At 48.5% G+C, this 20,883-nt stretch overlaps 6 protein-coding genes across 6 annotated transcripts; 3 read left to right on the top strand and 3 right to left on the bottom strand.

Moving 5' to 3' along the window:
- Nucleotides 1-376: 376 nt before the first annotated feature.
- On the top strand, nucleotides 377-2,948 carry BDP55DRAFT_568781 (glycoside hydrolase superfamily; the record flags this gene model as incomplete). Its single annotated transcript, XM_060570710.1, has 6 exons — nucleotides 377-473; nucleotides 541-852; nucleotides 905-1,062; nucleotides 1,133-1,527; nucleotides 1,581-1,983; nucleotides 2,034-2,948. 6 exons carry the CDS (start codon nucleotides 377-379, stop codon nucleotides 2,946-2,948), a joined length of 2,280 nt encoding a protein of 759 aa, XP_060421471.1.
- A 1,792-nt stretch (nucleotides 2,949-4,740) lies between these two features.
- On the top strand, nucleotides 4,741-6,019 carry BDP55DRAFT_688188 (uncharacterized protein). The gene is made up of 2 exons (XM_060576617.1): nucleotides 4,741-5,061; nucleotides 5,127-6,019. The coding sequence occupies exons 1-2, from the start codon at nucleotides 4,958-4,960 to the stop codon at nucleotides 5,956-5,958; spliced, it is 936 nt and encodes a 311-aa protein (XP_060421470.1). The 5' UTR covers nucleotides 4,741-4,957; the 3' UTR covers nucleotides 5,959-6,019.
- A 215-nt stretch (nucleotides 6,020-6,234) lies between these two features.
- On the bottom strand, nucleotides 6,235-9,954 carry BDP55DRAFT_709144 (amino acid permease-domain-containing protein; the record flags this gene model as incomplete). The annotated part of the gene is made up of 6 exons (XM_060578121.1): nucleotides 6,235-7,027; nucleotides 7,110-7,297; nucleotides 8,196-8,313; nucleotides 8,374-8,771; nucleotides 8,830-9,817; nucleotides 9,896-9,954. The coding sequence occupies 6 exons, from the start codon at nucleotides 9,952-9,954 to the stop codon at nucleotides 6,487-6,489; spliced, it is 2,292 nt and encodes a 763-aa protein (XP_060421469.1). The 3' UTR covers nucleotides 6,235-6,486.
- Nucleotides 9,955-12,622: 2,668 nt separating this feature from the next.
- Nucleotides 12,623-15,015, top strand: BDP55DRAFT_568787 (putative serine/threonine-protein kinase; the record flags this gene model as incomplete). Its single annotated transcript, XM_060570711.1, has 4 exons — nucleotides 12,623-12,990; nucleotides 13,049-13,154; nucleotides 13,223-14,009; nucleotides 14,063-15,015. The coding sequence occupies 4 exons, from the start codon at nucleotides 12,623-12,625 to the stop codon at nucleotides 15,013-15,015; spliced, it is 2,214 nt and encodes a 737-aa protein (XP_060421468.1).
- A 694-nt stretch (nucleotides 15,016-15,709) lies between these two features.
- Nucleotides 15,710-17,394, bottom strand: BDP55DRAFT_568778 (uncharacterized protein; the record flags this gene model as incomplete). Its single annotated transcript, XM_060570709.1, has 3 exons — nucleotides 15,710-16,732; nucleotides 17,001-17,179; nucleotides 17,256-17,394. Coding segments are annotated over 3 exons (1,341 nt in total), but the record flags the coding sequence as incomplete, so codon positions are not given.
- Nucleotides 17,395-18,690: 1,296 nt separating this feature from the next.
- Nucleotides 18,691-20,176, bottom strand: BDP55DRAFT_639395 (uncharacterized protein; the record flags this gene model as incomplete). The annotated part of the gene is made up of 2 exons (XM_060573250.1): nucleotides 18,691-20,083; nucleotides 20,160-20,176. 2 exons carry the CDS (start codon nucleotides 20,174-20,176, stop codon nucleotides 18,691-18,693), a joined length of 1,410 nt encoding a protein of 469 aa, XP_060421466.1.
- Between the last annotated feature and the right edge of the window lie 707 nt (nucleotides 20,177-20,883).

Raw genomic sequence — 20,883 nt, 5'->3', positions numbered from 1 at the left:
CCATCATCCGGGCACAATCAGATGTTCCTCTACGAGGCGATGACTTCCGAATTGTCCGTACTGCAACTTGGGTATTCGCCTTATTATGCGGGGTAAGGGGGAGTAACTCCGCATTCCCAGGGGTCACATCCGGCTTTGCGCGCCTTGGGCCCCACCAAGTGGATCAATAAACAGAACCCCTGGCTTCTATCAAGGGCATTTTCTTGGTAGTACGTGAGATCTCGGCTGATCGACACGTCCAGCAGACTTGTCTCATAGCGGTGTAGCGGCAGCACGTCGGGTGATTGCCGCAGTATGTAGGCGTTAGGTAGAAGTATCGCGGAATTCCACAAAGAAACGCTCCAAACTTTACCATCACACATGTCTCGCAGCGAACATGTGGTTCTCTTCAGGATTGTTGACTTTGCTTTGCGCATTCGCGCCTACACTAGGAGTGACAGCATTTGCACAGTCGCCACCCGTTTTCCCATCGCGTGAGTGTACCACTGCACCTAAAGCCCAGATTGGTAACATTCTCTTGCTAACATAGCTCTGGCATAGCGTCAGGTCAAGGAAAGGGGATCTGGAAGAATGCGTATGAGCGTGCAACCAACTTGGTCAGCCAGTTAACCCTTGAAGAGAAGGTAAACATCACACGTGGCTATGCTGGTGACAACGTCTGCGCGGGTAACACTGGATCCATCCCTCGTCTTGGTTGGCCAGGCATGTGTTTACATGACGCCGGGAATGGCGTTCGAGCGACAGACCTAGTCAACTCATATCCGTCGGCCATACATGTAGGTGCTAGCTGGGACAGAAACTTGACTTACCAACGTGGCTATTACATGGGAAAAGAATTCAAGACCAAAGGGAGTATGTCACTAAAATTCAAGTGCACTTGTTTCATCACTAACCCGTGTTCAAGTCAACGTCTTGCTAGGACCCAACGCTGGTCCCCTAGGCCGAACTCCACTGGGCGGACGGAACTGGGAGGGCTTCTCCGTTGACCCATACTTGTCCGGACAGCTGAATGCCGAAACCATTATCGGGCATCAGGAAGCCGGTGTGATCGCCAACCTCAAGGTAGGTCCTTGAGAAGGCATGCTCCCTGGACTTTGCCTACGATCCGTGATGGGCTGATGTGTATTACCAGCATTTTATCGGAAATGAGCAAGAGACTTTCAGAAGGCCATACTTCGGTGTAGAAGCAGCTTCATCCAACATTGACGATAGAACTCTACACGAATTCTATCTTTGGCCATTTGTCGATGGGATTAAAGCGGGAGCGGCGTCGATCATGTGCTCATACAACAGAATCAACAACACATATGGATGCGAGAATAGTAAGCTATTGAACGGGATTCTCAAGACAGAATTGCAATTTGAGGGGTTTGTTCTTCTCGACTGGAACGCACAGCACAAATTGGAGAGCGCCAATGCCGGTTTAGACATGGTCATGCCCCTTGGGGGGAATTGGGGCTTGAATCTCACAACTGCAGTCAACAATGGAACAGTGGATACTTCAAGGATAGATGACATGGCCACAAGGTATTAGCCCCTCCTCAATTCCTGGCAATTGTTTGTATCTGACGTTCAAAAAGGATCTTAGCAGCTTGGTATCTTGTTGGGCAAGATACCAACTTCCCAATCCCTGGCATTGGCATGAAGAATCTGACTGAGCCGCACGATCAGATCGACGCTCGTGATCCTAAAGCAAGAACAACAATACTCAGCGGAGCCGTTGCCGGCCATGTGTTGGTGAAGAACAATAATGGTTCACTGCCTTTCCGCGGAGCCCCGAAAATGATGTCCATATTTGGATATGATGCTACAGTGCCTTCGACGAAGAACACCGATAAACTCTTTGAGCTTGGTTACTACTCCTCCCCTGAGATGGCTCAGGCCGTACTGGGAACAGAGAGGCATTTTGACCAAGCAGCTAAGGGAGGGACCATTATAAGTGGGGGACGTGCTGCAGCCAATGCACCGTCTTATATACTCGATGTGAGCGCCATACCCCACAGCTGAATGATTCTGGGCTGACTGTGCTCTAGCCGTTGAGTGCACTGCAACACAGAGCCGCAAAAGATGGCACCTGGGTCAATTGGGATCTGACTTCTGGGGATCCCGATGTCAATGCTGCTAGCGATGTTTGCCTGGTTTTCATCAACGCCATGGCCACCGAAGGATGGGATCGAGATGGCTTACACGATGACTTCAGTGATGGCCTCGTCTTGAGTGTGGCCGATAAGTGCGCCAACACAATTGTGGTCGTTCATGCAGCTGGCATTCGCCTAGTTGATCAGTGGATTGATCACCCAAATATCACGGCTACAGTCATCGCCCATCTGCCCGGTCAAGACAGTGGACCGGCCCTTGTTGAGCTTCTGTACGGTGAGGCTTCATTCTCTGGTAAGCTTCCGTATACTTTGGCTCGGAATGAAAGCGATTATTCCGTGTATGCACCTTGTGGGAGGCAATCAAATACCACCAGTCCCCAATGCGATTTCGAGGAAGGGGTATATGTCGACTATCGTGCCTTCGACGAAAGTGGCATCGAGCCGAGATTTGAGTTTGGGTTTGGGTTGACGTATACCCAATTTACCTACTCTTCCCTACGGGTCAAGGCGACAGATATATTGATAGGTGATGCGCCAAGCACTGAGGCCTTATGGGAGGTGATACTGGATGTCGAGGCAACATTGAACAATACTGGACATCGCGCTGGTGAGGAAGTTGTGCAGCTATACGTATCGATTCCAAACAGCCCCCCGAAACAGCTTCGAGGTTTTGAGAAGGTGCCACTCAATATCGGAGAGAGTGGCACTGTCCAATTCAAACTGACAAGAAGGGAACTTAGCGTTTGGGATGTTGTGGCTCAGACTTGGACGCTTCAAGAGGGCAATTATACAGTATTCGTAGGCGCGAGCAGTCGGAATCTCCCTCTTCGATTCTTACTCACGTTGTGATTGAGTGGGATAGTAGATTGAGCGATAGCTTAGTAGATAATTGGAAGTCCCCGTCAAATATCTTGGATGCTAATAGTGATCAAACAGCCACCAATGAATATTCTTGGCCATGTGAGGGGAACTTCAACTACTTAGACGATGACCGGCATAAGCTCGCGGAGCTTACTCGGGGCACTCCCACCTCTGGATCAACTGATATTTTGTGCTAGACATAGTAGAGCACTCAGCCGTCACGAGGACCTACATATCGACAGGGGGACTGCCACAACACAACGCAATGCGGGTTATATTGTTGATCCTTTTCTGCCTTGCATATCACGAACTTCAGGTAGCATGTAGTCAATGGATTTGGTAGTAACTTTCTACATATAAATTCCCATTGACTTTGCTGATAAGTCTAAAGCTTTAATCTTTCCCGCACGGCCAATGTTAAACCACCTTATGCCAATAGACTTATGGCCATTGGTAGTATTGACCTTCATGGATAATAGACATCCTCTTGACTTTCTATCCTACCTCTAGTCTTCTTCCGGGGACCTTCCATTAGTTCTCGCTCGCGTCGGTGCCTCCATCGACTCAATACTACTTAAAGTACTTTGAGTCTGGGTCAGTCTCAGGTGGTGAAGAAGATAGGGAACAGGAAGAGAAGAGCCTAGAGCGAAGTTCCTTCTACATCTGTGTTTTTGTCGTTGCCTGGTATTACATTTACCTGAAGGGTTAGGCGCTGTCCAGCCTGAAAGGGCTGGTGGTGTGAATGTTACGCACCGAACAATATGCTTCAGCCCGAACTGGAATTCAATAGGAGAGAAACCAGCTCAGTAATTGACGCACACCCAATGCAGGCTATGTATACGATCTTAATGACTTGCATAATGCCCCTGGAAGTGAAGCGAGCTGAGACAAGGCGAGCATAAGTGAAGCAAAGTGAGGGGAACACAAAGCCTCACTTAGCTGAACCTCTCTAGCCAAGAAGAAAACGAGGGTGTGTTGAATAGCAGATGACTTATGAACATTTCAAGTGTCGACGTATCGGTAGATGCATTTTTTCCTTTAAACACCTACGTCATTGGGCCAGGGTTTCACTAAAGTATGTAACTGTTTCTTCTAAATGGGCCAATACGACCTCCCACATAATACCTAGGTACGATTCTTGATCCAATAACAAATGTCCTCCCAGCGTCTCTTAGCAATGAACATTCCAAAGCCCTGCCATCATGTTAGGTCTGACATCGTAAGAACATACTGAGCCAAGCCCTATTTAACAGGAAGTCACTCTAGGTTGGGCTCCCATCACTTGCAGAAACATCGATGCAAATCATGGGGATGCAGCAAATTTTGCAATTGAACCCCGCATTATTCCATATCTCCCCTTGGTTGAGAAGGCCCAGACCTCGAAAGTTCATGATCAGTCCGAAATTTGTGTATGACAGCATCTAAGCGGGACATTGCCTGCAGCACCTGAAGCCGGCCTGACGAAAGCACAGCGTATGATTGGTGACAGCACAGTGAGAGGGTGTAGAGCGTGCGTTTCTTGCCAACAGGACACGCAGGTGTGGTGAGAATAACGCGGGGTATCCCCCTTAATGCGCCATTGGGAACGAATGCATGCCCGCTGCATGCGGGTTGTATTCGCCAGCAATAAGTACACTACATTCAGATCACGTAAGATTTTTAAGTCCAAGGTGTTCCAAGGTAGCTGATTGACGAATGGCTTTGCAGGGCAACCAATCGTCGTAGAACTCGGTGTGAAAATGTCGTGACAGCCTGCTGCGCTTCAACGTGGCATCCACAATAGCAGAACTAGTGGGTGTGCTCTCGCTCAGTTTTAGCCAACAAAGTCCAAGCCCAACGACTATCTAGGGTTGTGCCAAAGGCCGGAGGAGGGTACGGGACAAGTTTAGTCGCTTGTCTTCGTTGTTCAACCATGGCTGAAGAGCGAGGTCATAAAAGCCGGTCATATCATCATTCTGTTTGACTCCATTTTCCTGTGAGATATACATTTAAAAACCATGGACGCGAACGGATGGTCAACAGCCTCGCCGCTCGATAATACTGGCAATCACATTCTTGAGGCTTCTGTGGGAAATGCGCAGGATGTAGGCCCCGAGGTGTCGTATGTTTACTCTGGATACCCTCCTACCTTAAGATCTGGCGTCTTTGGCTAACAATACTTCAAAGGCCGTACGCAAGTCCGGCATGCAACGTCTACTTCGAGAGTGGTCAGCCTTTTAGGGTGCCTAGCAACCTTCTTTGTCAAGAACTAGAGAACATTCGCCACCGAAGCCATGGTGAAATACGACTGAAGCATATACCAGACGAAGCAGGCCATGTGCTCATTCACTTCCTCCATACGGGGTCATGGCAAACCTTGCGGGCAAAGGATTCTCTCGACGCACCGAAAAATGCCACCTACCTTGGAACTAGTCTCCATGTTTATGCCGCTTCGCAGGCATATAAAATTCCTCTTCTGGCCGAGCTTGCCAAAGGGAATATTTCTCTTTCCGCAGAAGCACTGCCTGCCCTTGAGGTTATTGCACTAGCGTCAGATGCCTGTCACTCTTTGGGAGAGGATGACCCATGGTTCTCGGCGTTCATCAAGCGACGCATCCGCCACCTGTTCGAAGACTCATCTTCTTTGAACAAATCTGGCCTGTTGGGATGTTTCAACAATACGACAGCATACTCGAGGCTGTTGGTCAAGAGCTTGATCGAAATTTGTTGCGACTATTCAATTTCTGTCAATCCGAGCGAATCTCAACCTTCGCCTCGGCTTGTGCCATCAGTTGCGTCAAAGCCAATTCCTATTACGTGGTCAGACGCAATTGAGCCGGAGGTGGACCTGGGTGGAGAACTCACACTGGAATCGGCGCTAGGAAATAGCCTGACACCGACTTCCAAGAAAGACAAGAAGAAGAAGAAGAAGGCTAAGAAGTTGGATGAGATCCAGGCTGATTCAGACGGTGTGAATCTCAGAGATATTGCAGAGCCCGTAACAAATGGCCGACATTGATTACTCTTCAATTACTCAGGATGTAACGATCAAATTGAGCTATGCTGTTTTCAGAATTTAGTCCTTCGTGCTGCATGCAAAGCTCAAACGCGAATTTACAAACCCCATTGATATGCTTAGCAATTATCCACCTGATCTGGAAAGAGACGTTTGTTGACGATGAGAATAGACATATTATATCAAAAATACCTTAAGCAACCTTCACTTCCACACCCAAGACAGCCAGTCCGTGGCAGTTCGAGTTATCAAAAAGGCGCAAGGCTATCAAGTATGCTAGGTGCTTTGAATTTTTTGCCACCCTGCTAAGTAAAGTAAAGCAAAGTACCTACAGTATTCAATCTAGTGCCAATCTTATTTACAGCTGGACTAAGTAGTTTGAATCCTATTTTGCTAAAAGAATGATGGCTTTGCTACGCGTCATAATACCGCTACTGACGTGAAGGCTGAAGCTTGCTCAAGTTCAAGGGTCCGGTGGCACCTTGCGTGTACACTGAAGCCGAAGAAAGGAAATACAAATGGATCCATGACCTACTCTTGGTCTTCAGGGTGGAAAACAAGAGCTCGAACCTCTATGCTTTCTCTTGGTGGTGCATCTGGGCTAGCCGTGGGATCGACGAAAGCTGTGTGGGGCACTCTTCTAGCTCTCCCATCCGTCTTGCTGTCGAAGCACTTGATGAGAATCACTTCGTCCGGTGTCAGACCATGCTTGTAGTACCACATGTGGTTGGTGTTGTGCCTGACTGCATATGTCTCTCCTCGCCGATTAGGATAAATCAATTCGGTCACGACCAGGTCAGACTCAGAAACAGACCCAGCTTCCGCGAAGGCGAGTGGGTCTCTTTGTACAGTTTTTATGGGCCTCCAGACGTTGATGATCTGTACTCGACCCTTGAGCAAGTGGTTGGCATCTTCTGGAAGGTGGTGTGGAACTCGGGAAAGAGCAGCCTTATACGATTGATCAATATGAACTCGTTGCACTGGTCCGCGACCCGCTCGTTCTTGCGTTGCTGATCCGGGCGGCTGGCGGCGAATAGTATGGTCGAAGATAAACACACGGCTGGCACCCGTCCTGAACACATTTATTAGTTACCATCACGGCAAGGGAGGTTTGGTCGACCGTCGGACGAAGTCATTCCACGAATTCCACTTACACATCCTTTAAAAGCTCCTCAACTTCTGCATAGTAAGACGACTTAATCTGATCGTCGTCTTGAAATTGCTTCTCAGTCGACTGGCTGCGATAAATTTGAAACCCATTTCTGTCCAGCGAAAACCGCTCTTCGTCACCTGTGAGATCGCTTATGATAACAGAATGAGCTTGGAAAGGTCGATCGTACGTCTCCGGCCTGTCGACGTATGTAGGATGGGGAGGTGATCCATCCTCATTGTCTCTGTGGTAATTTAGGGTTGCTTTTACTCCTTTGTGTCTCTTATCCGACTCATGCAGACCCTTTGCGCTGTGGCGTTGGGAATGCTGAGGAAAATCCAGTGTTGGGGACGTGAGGACGTTTTGAACCTCTGCTGCTGTCATGCTCACTCCTAGGTCAAATATGTGGTGATGAGGGTGTGGGGGGAATGTGTCAATACCAGCAAGTTAGCTGCTTGTGGTCTAAAATTCCCTGCAGATCTCCAGCTATAAATCTTTTCCAATGAGCCACGCTTAAGTTTCATTCCACCCCAAATCCGCACACTCACCCCAAGCACGCAATCTTCGTCCGGCCGTGGGCGATAGTGGATTGATAATCATAACCCCAGCTGAATCATCTCGTGTGACCACATTGCAATGCCAATTGGACCAAGGTTTGCCTTAAGGGGTGAGACAACACCCATGCGGTTGTGATTTCAAATCCGCATCTTCATCGCATACATGTAAGCTCGATCGACCTTATGTGCTTAACATGCCTCGGCTCGACTTATGGTTGCGGAGCAAAATGGTGTAATCGACACGAGCATCTGAATTGATAATCACAGATCCTTGCCAGCACACCTTCATTATCCGCCACAGACGTGGCTTTTGCCATGGCCGCGGAGTCTCCAGTGTGAGTGGCTTTTTGATACGTTCACATAATCGCAGTGCAAGATCATTCAACAATAAAATATACGCTTATTATCAGTGCGAGAGGAAGAGTCGATTCTAAGTAGACGCCTGGGCCTTTAGCACAGTACGGCAAGATTGAAACAGAAGGGACCAAGTGGGAGACGTAGCCTCTGTCCTGTTTCTAAATTTCTGTATGAACAAGTTTTGTAATAGTTGTCCCATCACTGAGAATCTCTTCTTTTTCCTCAATCTGATAACCCCCACACCGGGGTAAGAGGACAGTCCAAATGTACCAATATATCACTCCAGCTATAATGCTATGAGATAGCAGTGTCAGTTTCAAAGGCTCTACTGTCGGTTCGAATGTTTCAACTCACATGCTCACGCCGATTATTGCATACGTGGCGTAAAATAGCCCGTTTGGCGGCTTTGTATCCGGCGGGAAAAAAGGTGCAGCAAGCAGAGCCATGCTTAGGCCGATTCGTAAGACTACTGCTGGGACCCATGCTTTAAATGGACGCTTGATATCGGGTCGTTTGAAGCGTAGCCATAGAAGTCCTGCACCAATGGCCAATGCTAAGATTTGCCCGGGGTAGCCTTCAACCTCCAGGATGAACGAGTAGACGTCCCTAGAAGGTGGCAACGTGATAACCAGAAATGATGGAATGTAGTGGACAAATAATCCGCCTAGAGGTGAGTTGAATGGCTTTGTCGATGATAAAATGTCGGAAAACGGGAGAAAACCTTGTCTGGCAATTTCTTGTTTTGTTCGCGCCTGAAGTCATCGTAGAAGTAAGTATCCACAGCAAACAATTAACGCGAAGAGTTCCTACCGCTGAGAAGGCGACGACGAGAACGTTTGCCCCTGCACTCAGAGCAACTGCCAGTGGAAGGATTGTTTTCCCAACGCCCGCACCAAATATTCGTTCAAAGAAGAGAGCCGCTATCAGCTCGCCACTCTGCTTTATCTCGTCAATGGGAACGACGAGAAAGTATGCCACGTTGATAAGGGCGTAAAGTCCACATGCCGTAGTCAACGCCGCCATTGTCACAGATCGCAATGTTCGAACTGGGTCTTTGACCTCATTCAGCACGTAATTGGCGTTGTCGAGCCCTGCGTATGAATAGAAAACCTTGAATAAGGATGTAGCAATTACACCCCAATTCCAATTGGTGTCTTCCCACAAGTCTCCCCAGCCGAGTACTCCAGTTGTTTTCTGAGCGGATTCTGGTGTTGGTCTGAACAAAACAACATAGAGACCTGACATTATCATGAAGATAATGAGGGCGACTTTGATCCAACCTAAAAAGTTTTGCAGCTTGATGCCGAAACGTGGGAAACAACCGTGAATCAGGGTGACGAGTGTGAGCAGTGCAACCGCAATCCCTTTTCGAAGGAAATCGCTGGGGTTCTCGCCGCCCAGTGCAAACAAAAGATATTCGCTGAAAACGATGCAATTACTCGCTGTAAATCCCAGAAGAACGGCCTGAACGGCGATGAGGGTCGATGCTAGAAAACGGGGTCGACGATATGTGAATTCCAGGTACACTTTGTCTCCCCCGGACCGTGGTAGCATCGAACCAAACTCAAGGGAAATCATCAATCCACATGCAGCAATTATTGCGCCGACAATCCAAAGTGAGAGTGACAGGCCGGGGCTACCAACTGAGCGAAGGATTGCGCCTGGAGTAGCAAAGATCCCGCTACCAATCACTCTTGAGATAACGAGAATGTAGGCGCTTTGCCATGTCAACGTGCGACCGAGTGTTGATGTCTCTGGGAGAACATCGTCCTCAACTGAGCGTGATGGAAGCACATCCCTAGTCCCAAAACTTTCTTCATCCGGCTCTTGTGTCCCGGGTATGAGCTGCTTGGTATTTGAACTTTTCGTGGATGACAATTGTTGTGACGTAGGTGTAATCAGCGGCTGCAGCTCTGGGTCTTCGAGGCTGCTCATTTTGATTAAAGCTGTTGCTGACTGGTGTCAATGTGAGAGCGTAGGTGAAAGCACTGAACAAGGCGGTGAACGATGAATAAGATTGACATTTATCCTAGATGACAGCCTTCGCGCTACTTAAGGTAGAAACAGAATGAGTATCGAGATCACGTTGTTTAACAAGAACGTCAAGTGATAGCGGAAGGTAGTCCTGCCATAGTTCGGCTGTCCGGCCAGGCGGAACAGATACGCGTTGACTTGACAGGGAGACTATGAGGTGCCATCGGCCGAGGGCGCGTGTCCACGGACATTGATGCTTGATAAGAATGCGGGTACTCCAATGGCTCATTCTGTCTTGTGAAGCGTGTTTCAAAATGTAAGTTTCGGTAATAGGCTACACAAATGCCCGTCCTTTCCTTAATACGGATTCGCACGCCATCATTGCGCAACATGACGAAAATCGGGGTGATTCTTCAACATGGCACGTGAAAGATCCCAACCACCATTACAATTTACGGATACCCGAACTGAAATTCGAACCCCAATCTGGGGCTCCGGATCCCGGCTGTGACTCCGCGGCAGCGACCTCTATACGCAAGGCGAGGCAGGCTCGGACTCCAGAGGACAGAGCTCTTTCGTCTTGCTTTTAGAGCACTTATCAAAGTTTCCACATGTTTCTCTCCGCAAGTTAACAGATTGGAAAAACACCAAGCAAAAACCTCCATCTCGTGCCAGAGACGGTTACATTGAACTCAAATAGACCTATTGTCGCAGCGCCACGTGTGGCGCTGCCGAATACTACCGTGCGATACCTCTTTCCACAAGCCGATTGCCCGTCTCGTACGGTACATAGATACTACCCCTATATGGGTCTCCTATTTAGAGGAAATAAGCCACTTTCTACTGTATATGCCTTCCACCAGCTATCTCGCTTTGTAATGCTCCAGAGGTATTGTCCCGTTGCTTCGCCGCACGCGCCACACCCGTCGTAGGGTGACATGCTCGCTTTGTGGCGAATTACCGATTGCGCGTGCAAGCATAGGCCAGTCATCGCAGTACAGGGTCTTATTATCAGATGTTATAATCATCAAGGCTTATGGGTCGTAGAAGAAGACTACTGCCCTCGCGAAGATCATAGGTTAGTGCGAGGAGATAGTGCCTCTTCGGCATGCCTAAAGAGAACCGATTCCCAAGCCATGTGCCTACTGATTCGACATATTTGCTGCCAGTTTGACTTGCTTGTGCTCTGGCAGATATTTAAAACTCAACGCGTCTTTTCAATCGTTGCGAACTTCCCGAAAGACACTTGATCCTTTCCAGTAGGTGAGTAACTCAAAAGGACAAATCCCATAAGCCATCTGCTGTCGCAGCTCCTCTTGAGCTCTTTAGACGTGGGATGAGCATTAGTAGAGCTTTGGTATTACCGCGCCCGATAGATTGGACTTACAAGGAGCGGCTCAAATCAATGGCAAGCGAAGTCTGGATCCTGGATGTTTGCGGTCTTTTGAGCCTGCAGTCCTTACAGACCCGGAGGGCCAAGATCCGCCATCTCCTTGAATAGGTTTTTCCTTCGTAGAAGAATTACTTTAAGTGCATTGTAGCAAAGACGTCAAGCAATATGAAAGCCAATACAGGTTTTAGTCAACATCCAGTACTCTGTAATATGTGATGTATTAGTGGCTAGCTCCCAGGTGTTGAAACGCTTCCACGTTTTGTCTACCAGCACTAGAGCAAGACTTGAGAGTCTCGTCATCGAGGCTCAATACCTGTGCATACCGCGACCTCCTGCCTCTCAATTTGTAGCTACTTCAAGTTAAGGCATATGAACATTCTGGGAAGAAAAGGAAAGAAAAAAAAAACAGGAGGGATGGGTGTGGGGGGGGGGGGGGGGGGGGGGCCATTTCCAGCAACGGATGGGATAGTTTGTGGTCCAGGCTGATGGCCATGATCTTGACCTTGAGCGAGGTCTAGCTTCGAGAGAATTTGAGCTTCAATCAACGCCCGCTGCTAATTCAGCACGGTTCGGTTAGCACAAAGCGCTTGCTGATCCTTAGCTCCCAGCCGCGTGTGACTAACGCTTCATCTAATTCTGAGGCACTACATTATCCTCGAGATTGTGGAGATGTAGGACCTTGGTGCCACCACTAAGTAGCGCTTGTCAGCACTACTATTTCACAACACAGCGTGCTAAGCGCCCAACCACGCAACGATATGCGAGCGTGGGGAGCATGCACGTATTTCAAGGGGGCTGATCTCGGTGCTCCTTTCATATTCATCCTTCGCCTGTCTTTTGCCAGTGGCTGTATATGAAGCATGCCAAGACCGTCGATTAAATTCAACACAAGAGTAGTCTTGATTTCTAGCTCAAGCCCTATGAATACCGAATGGCCAACATCAGGCAGACATTTTCTAACCCTGCACTATATAAAATATTGAGAGCCTCCGGTTTCTTTTCTGCCAGATGCACTGCATGTGATCAGAGAAACGCAAAATGGGGTTTGGTTCTAATGGCAGCTTGCTTCCCAGCTATCGAAAACCTCTTCCAAGTGAGCAAGTCGAAAGTGTGCTCCCAGATACCCAGCTTCATCCTGTTTCTCCCTCATCTTGCCCCAGCTTTACGGCTGCTATACCTCCCTCAACGTCGTTTCTGTCCTCCCAGCCTGATCAAATCTCCCCAGGGCACCACGCTATGAAGAATTGGGTAGAAACAAAGGCCTCGCCAGCGACAGAGGGACTTCAAACCCCTGGGAACATCAACGCGTCACCGCTACCTCTGCCGCCCGCCGTTGTAGCTCATTACAGAAAACGTCTTTTCTGCTGGGCAGTTCGATACTGTATAATCGTCATCATCGTTTTTATCGCACTTCTCATTCCCCTCGTTACATTGAGCAACGACGCAGACTTCGCCGAAGACTCCACGTCACAGGCAATTCAGGACAAACAGTATCGCAACCTAGTCTACTACATTAGCTTATGGTTAGAGGTCACATGGGTGGCAGCCGTTATCTTCGACTGCCTGGGACTCGGCTTGCCATACATTTTTAGGTTTATTGCAAGGTCAGTACACGAATTGCAACCAAAAGCCTGACCCGTTGTTTAACCCCGCTTTATATAGATACATCAATTCTTCTCATCAGAGGTACTGGAGAATCTTGAAGTTCATGCGTCGCCCGATTTGCTTTCTAGGTACCACAATTGTGACCTTTATCTTCTTTGCCGCTGTAAGTCAGTACCTAAGTTATAGTCGGCCGTATCTCCGTGGTGGGGTTAACCATTTCTGTGCCTCCAGTGCATCAATACAAACGAACTCCTTGCTGTAAACGTCAACAAGGATCCGAACACATTTGCTTGGGATGATGTCGTGGCTGACATCTTAGAGCAAGCTACCCTTTGGGTGGCCTTCTATTTTGTCGAGAAACTATTGATATCCTACATCTCCGTGCACTACCATTATCGAGCAAATCACTCCAAGCTTACTCGCACGAAAGACATCCAGAATGCCCTTATTACACTTTTCGACGCATCAACATATCTTCACCCCGTCCACTGCGGCACTTTTGATGAGGAGGACATGGTCATCCGCAATGCCAACGGCGGGAGCCATAAGCAACAGCGAACGAGGGTTTCAAGCTACCTTGCCCGACTAGGTCTTGACGGTTACAAGCTTGTTGGACTATTTGGAAACTTCATTTCCGACGATCCCAATGCCCATTGGATGCGTCCAGCGAGTACTTACGCTATTATAGAGCGTGCTTGGGGAAACCAAGACTCGGCGTCTGCACTTGCAAGGCGCATCTGGTTTTCCTGTGTCGCTCAAGATAAGTCGAGCCTCACTCTGAACGACATCAAGGAAATCCTTGGCCCTCATCGTGCACCGGAAGCCACCAAAATCTTCACCACCCTAACCGAAGGTCAAAGTCATGATATCCGCCTCGAAGAGTTTACCGCGATCACCCTAGAAGCTGGAAAAACGCGACAGGACATCTACCGAAATATCAATAACATGGACCACTGCATTAACACGTTCGATTGGTTCTGTCTCTTCATAATCGCCGCGGTCATGATCTTTTTCATTAGTGAGTCCCCCAAGTCCACTTTCCAGAGGGTTTATTTCTAACAAACTGAACAGTGATCGCGTACGTACCGGCGATGAAGGAAATTCAGAGTGTCCTATCTTCCTTGGCTATCGGTCTCTCGTTCGCTGTTGGTCGGACATTCCACCACCTTCTCGTGGGCATTGTCTTTGTTTTCTTCGACCACCCGTACGACATCGGCGACGTCATCAATGTCAGTAACGCTGGTGCAACTACAGGCGTTGCTTGTGTAGTCAAACGCCAGTCTCTTCTTTACACAGTTTTCAGACGACTTGACAACAACTGCGATTTGCAAATTTCTAATGAACAGCTCACTCAAAAGCGAGTAGAGAACTACACCAGGTCCGGCATAAATCGTCAAGGCCTCTCCTTATTCGTAGATTTCAGGACCAGTTTTGCGGATATCATGCGGCTTCGAGGCAGGCTGGAAGAGTTTCTTGCCCAAAACTCTAGAGACTATGTCCCAGAGACACTAGGTTTGAACGTTGCAAGTCTCCATGAGCTCAACAAAATGGAGCTCAGAATTGCCTTCACCCATCGGAATAATTGGTCAGACGATAAACTCCGCTCTCAGCGGAGTAACAGATTTCACTGCGCCTTGGTATCGGCCTGCCGCTCTATACCTCTTTACAAACCAGGTGGCATGTCTCCATCTGCTGGCGAGAACGGGAACCCTATGTACACCGTCCAGTTGGATACTTCTAATGAGCTCCAAGAGAATATCAAGAAAGAACAGGCTCGTCGACATGGTCTACGATGGGATTACGTTGACCAGGATGCGAGTCAAGTCAAAGCCGGAGAGCATTCCAACGATACTCGGGACTTGGGGAGTGGGGAGAAAACCAAAACAGCCAAAGCCAAAGAACAGGAGGCTTTTCTGCGGTTGGCAAGGCTTCCCATTGGGAATGAAGAAATAGGTGCCAGCACCAGTGTAGATTTACCGGGTTCTGTGACAGGCTTGCGCCAGTCGAGCAGGCCTTTGGTCTGATGGGTCATGTGATCGGTTGCTGTCAACTTCTTTTCTATGCCCAGCGCCGTCATCGCAACTAGGGGGATTCTGCTCAGCGAATCCGTACAAAGGAAGAACACGTTTATACTACTTTTCTCCCTGCTTTTGTTTTTTGTCTTGGGAACCGCGTCCTTGAGTCTTGGGGTCGTGTCGCGTTCAAAGTCTTTGGTTTGAGAGTGTCACTTGGGCTGACTACCAGCCTAAGAATTCCGCCTGCTTGTTCTTCCTTAAGGACAATAACAGATCTTCATCGCCTGGACTTTGTGACTTCCGACTTCCCTATCACTCTGGCTATACCAATGATCATGGTTCAGCTGGTTCGGGGGGGGCGGGGGGTGCCTGGTCCGTTATGTCGTTGGGTGTTTGCGTTACTTGTGCATTCGCTCCGGCCTCCGATGCCTGTGTGCAAAAGATTTACATGATCTTCCAAGACGATATTGAACATATTATGGTAATTTAGCCATGGATAGGCGGTTTATGCGTACTTGTGTTTCGTGCCGAAGAGTCCAATGGCTAAGGCTGGGTCGAGAAATTTCCCATCACAAGTTTGAATAAGTAGGGAGAAGTCTAGTATCATGGTCGGATCGTAGTGCGGGAACAAACTAAACGCTCTCTTCCTTATCATGTGACCTTTCAGTTCTATAAAGCCATCGGATCTCTTCCACAATGACACTCAGCTGATACGACGAGCTTCGGCATCTAAGCGTACGGCTGCTGCTTCTGATGCGAGTCTTTCGCGCCGACCTAGCCAAGCCAGAGCCTCTATATCATCGAGCTTGTCTTCTTCACAACTGTAATGAATATTCGGTTGAGGGATGTCATCTCCGAACTTAGTAGGTTCTATCTTCGACGATTCGGTGGAGACCACCTCGCTATCGAATTGGGAGACTGCGAATATCTCCTCTGTATTTGACTGAAGGTCCCCTAGTCGATGTGAGGAGGCGCAATCGCCGACTTGATCCCATGACACAGGACTAAAAGCCAACCTGGAGATCATGCCACTACGGCGATGGTTCTGTCCTAAGGACTCTGGGCCGGATGGCAACCGTGACGGCAGGTAGCTTTGCTCTCCGCTATCGCTTTGTTGAGAGGTCTTTCGATCGCGCCGCGTCTTGAAGTAAGCCACTACTCGAGGCCTGGCTATGCTGTTGTAATAGGTGTACAACGCTGGCAGGCTTGTTACAAGGAATGAAATGGCTAGCTCAACGAGGGACCATAACAATGCGGGTTCGTAATCCCAGAAAGGGTTTGGTGAGTAAGCCACGTTGATGAACTGGAGCCTGACGCAGCTGGCAGCTGTTATAAGGAGGCCCAAAAAGAAAAGTGACGATATTGCTACCTTGTCCTTCTTCGGTAAATGAGTTTTCAGGAGAGGAGGTATAGGCAGGGCAATCATGACGATGTCTTGAAAGATTGAGAGACTTGCGGAGCCAAATGCTCCTAAAGTAAGATTCAAACACTTGTTGGAATGAATGAGATATTCTGTGTTCCAGGCTTCCCAAAAGTATCCAACAGGCCAGCACTCAAATATTGACAGGGAGACGAGGACAGCCGTGGAACCAGCAACGAAAGACATGAAGGTGTACGTCAAAATTCTGAATCGTCGGCCGGGGAAGATACGAAGATATAGGAACAAGATAGACATCTTTGTGAGGGCTAATTGGGTAAAGTAGAGTGGCTCCTGGACATAAAAGAGCTGCGACGGCTTAGTGCTGATGACTTTTAAGGAGTTGGGCTTTTACCTTGAGACCCAAACATACTTTATTCCATGGCAAATTCCAAATATCGCGTCCGAACGCATTTTCGTCCACTTAGAGAGAGATGTCAGGCTATTGCTCATGTTGGCTTGACGTTAAATACTCACTAAGTTGGCTCACAGCCAGTTGGGGTATATAAATTGTCTAAAAGTGATGAGCATCTGATTCAGGTCTGACCAGCATGGTAAGTATACTGATGGCGCGTACCGCAACTATCATCATGATATAATCATCCCATCCGAAAGAATGCTGTGTGATCCAGCGAGCGTAGAAGCGGAAAATTACGAGAAGCCAAGCGGCGACTTCAAACGAGCGTAGTGCATAAAGAAAGGAAACCTGTGACCGGATGGGATCGTTACAAAAGTCGGCCTTGGCTTTTTGTGCCGCTGTTGACGATGGAAGTCAGTAAAGGATTGACTAATGCAGAGTGGACAACTCTTAAGTGGCGTGCATGCAGCATACCTATCCCATCAATAGGGGTACAGTCTGCCACTGCGCAAGTTTCAACGCGCTTGTAGAAGTCACGTTCGTTGCAAACACAAGTCTGATTCGTGACAAGCCGACATGGAGTTTTTTCAATCTCCTTGGCAATACATTCAAGCTAACAATATCAGAGGAGTAGGCTCAAACCCTCAAGTTTGGTTTCTAAGGATCATACCGCGCATCCGGGGAAACCGGGACTTGAGTTATTGAATGGTATTTGCTGTTGGGCAGTGGACGTACCAGTTATTATGGCCAGAACCCATAATCCTGTAATCCTTTGTAGCATCGTAGTCGCACCCAGTCAAATGCTAGGTTGATGAGGTTGAGCCCTCAAAACCTTTTGTCTTCACATGGTGATAGCGGGTACAGAAGGGTTTATATGCAGGGTTCATCTACAATCAGTTAAACATGGAAGCTTTGGGAGAACAATATGAAACCCTCGGGTGGTGGTCGCCCAAATACAAGCTAAACTTTCCGAGGAGTACAGAGTACCTATCAGAGAGTTGATATTTAACGCCCGTGCAACCTCTACTAAGGTTTACGTCGACCATCGGATCAACATCACTGGTCCCAGACCGCGTGGGGTGCCGGTGCCCGTGGCTCTGGACTAAGGGAATTTTCTTCGCTCGTGGTTCGTTTCGAGTGGAGGAAGTCTCTCTTCCTTACAAAGGCACTTGGGAACCGACGGGTTCGGGATTTAAGGTTCATAAATGAGTTTCGACAGGTTCAGACGACCATGGAGCGCTTCCAAATTCTCTGCATCTCGCGGGATTCGACCAGATTGACTCATGGGATGGGCAATCCCCGATTATTCGTTTGCGAGTAAGCCCATCCAGCGAATAAGTCTCATACTGGATGGATCTGGCATCTTTTCACTGATTCGGCATCGCCTTGAGTATCCGTGCAGAAGGACGCTGTGCGGAAGGGGCCGTTTGTAGAGGGGTGGCCCTTTATTCATTTACCTTAGAAGAAGACTCAAGCAGACAATTTCGAGTTTGTTCAAGACGTGTTACATCCGCCACTCAAAGGGCTCTCTCTGGAAAGAGTATGCTTCGAAAATCAGGAGATTTGGGAAATAAGCTCAACTGTCAGCCGGGGTCACTCTTACAATCATGGTCCGTGACACCATCAACGAGTCATTCAGTGCACCTCGGGGTTGATCATTCTGATTGCCCCATTACTTTTATTCCTTTCTCGGGACTCTCTGCATAGCATTGCCCCCGAAACAAAGTTTTCAAAAGTTGCTTGGACGTTTGCTTCCAGCCAATGACTAAGTACGTGGTAAACTCTTCGCGCTTCTAGGAAGCTGGGGTTACGTGCCAATACAGTCATGATGAGGCCATCCCCCTCTCCACAATGACTGTGACTGAGTAAGATTGTGTGTCCAGCTAAAGTAACACCGAAATCTCCAACTTCAAGAAGCTGAGCCATTTAGCGAAGATTCAAGGCCACTTCCAAATTCTTTCCCATTCTTGGATATGACGATTTTTGCCTGCTGAACTCCACGAGAAAACGGCGGGAGATGCCCTAACGCCTCGACGAGGATAGAGATCAAGGAGCAGTATACCGCACGGCTGATTCTATGACCGTCGTAGTCCCTTTCGACAGCCTTTTGTGCGAGCCTAACAGCAGTAAGTAAGTGCGGGAAGAACGAGTAAACCCCTATGAGTGATGTTGAGCAAGCAGGAACGTCTCCGTTTGACTGCAGATCGCATTTCTCTGAAAATTGAGGCAAGATGTAATCTGTCTTCAATCCATACTGAATGGCGTTGAAAATTTCACATTGCGCGTCTTGCCTCAATTTCGTAAGTTGGCGTATGAGGTCCGACCGATACGCGTTTTCGAGTGTATCGACTACAATCAAAACTCCTAGCCAATACTCAAGACTCAATTGGAACCAATTCAGTCGGTGCTTTGGGTCTAAGAAGTTGAGGCGTCTTTGACATGTTTCGAGAAGCGGACGAATCGAGTTCTCCCATATGTTGAGGGCATCAAGTAGCGATTTCCAAGTGAGTTGAAGGGTCGTCTCATCCACTCCCTCCCTCACAGCTTCCTTGAGAGATGTGATGGTTTTCCAGAAGTACAAATTTCCGACTGCCGCACCCGAAAATATTGAGCAAGCAACTTCATCAGTGTCTTCTAACGTCCCTGCCCGCCACCTCTGGATCTTGGGCTGGAACGAGCTTTTGAGGAAGGCTCTGACTACAATCCATACCGGCTCTAGGCAAGCTCCTTTCAGCCCGGAGGTCAAAGATGACCTCAAGTTGGACACTAAAGAGTTCGCGGTGTCCCATGCTATGGCTGCCCAGTATATTCTGCTCTCAAGATTGAGGAACTCGGTGGATACGTGGGTTCCTACCCGCCTGTCACGAAGGTTCTGAACTTGGGAGAGAGCAGCATGGATGCACACTACACCACTAATGCCATCCGAGATCTCTTCCTCAGATATCCCTGTCGGAATAGGAGTTTGAGAAAACAAATATAAAGCCAGCACTGATCGGCAAGTCGCTCTAGTGAGAAGCTTAAGCATGTTTCTCCTCGCAGTGCGCCAACTCTCGCGAACAAATTCCTCGCTCTGCGTTTGATTCATGTGGCTGAGGCTTATCGCGAATGAAATCCACCGTGCTGCGTATGCTATTTTGGCCGTGTTGAGAATAGAGACGACTAGGTCATCGGATGTTGACGTTCGCGCCGGAGTTTCGAGGACGAACGTCGTTCCCTGATGGCCTGCGGCCTTGCCCAAGTACGAGTCGAGGTCGGTGAAGATTTGGGAGCCGTAGACCCTGACGCCATTGCTAGGTTCGCTACTAAAAGCGGCTATTAGTACTTGGATTCAGATCATTGCTTTCAGGTGCTGGGCGGAGGCAAAGATGGCGGACACACATGAGGGGGGCAGCCATGTTCACTAGATAGAAGCTCGAAAGAAGGTTCGAACACTTCATGAAACAGACGAAGGCTGATAGAGGATAAATAAGGCCCTGCTGGTATGGTAGTGTCTGCCGTTTTATTCGAATCCTGACAGGCGCCACTCGTTGCTGACTGTGGTAATTGCGTTCCGAGGTTTGACCCCACGGCCTGTGTGCTGGCTTGTCCAATCCACTGGAAAGCTTCTTAGTGCAAGTCTCCCTGGTTTTATGACGAGTCTTACCTTGAAAGAGCAATCCTGACCTCTTGAGACGCACCGTGAGCACGATCCTAGCCAAGTGGTGCTGCGAGGCCTATGACCACGACGCGAAGCATCGCAAGCAACGCGTGACTGACGACAAGCATCGCAGCTCGAAAACTGTGTCCTCTTCTTTGGTTTCATCGTAGCGGCTATCGCACAGCATGGAAACACCAGAAAAGTCGAGGGCTTTAGTCCGATGGGGGATTACGAAGGCTCTGGTGGTTGGTCGAGCGATGGTGGTTGGTCTTGCTTATAAATACAACCCACTAATGAAGTATGTAGTATTACGGTATTATCTCAAACAGTGGAGGAGTCAAGGTGGAGGAGAGCACCTACGACCTCTCCCAGCCGCATTTTGCAGTTTTGGACACACATCTTGGTATTCTACTTCATTACGTGTGTTAGTTGCATAAGTTACATGTCTCCATCAACTTTCCCGCT

Source organism: Colletotrichum godetiae, assembly GCF_030913485.1.
Source record: "Colletotrichum godetiae strain CBS 193.32 chromosome Unknown BDP55scaffold_129, whole genome shotgun sequence".
NCBI classification, from domain to species: Eukaryota; Fungi; Ascomycota; class Sordariomycetes; order Glomerellales; family Glomerellaceae; genus Colletotrichum; species Colletotrichum godetiae.
Note: the sequence above shows the minus strand (reverse complement) of the source record. Positions and strands in the feature narration are given on the sequence as shown.

Excerpts from the sequence above, each read along its gene's own strand:
- BDP55DRAFT_688188 (XM_060576617.1), top strand. The coding sequence starts at position 4,958 with ATGGACGCGAACGGATGGTCAACAGCCTCGCCGCTCGATAATACTGGC. Across the intron at positions 5,062-5,126 it reads GATGTAGGCCCCGAGGTGTC|GCCGTACGCAAGTCCGGCAT; the intron begins GTATGTTTACTC and ends AATACTTCAAAG.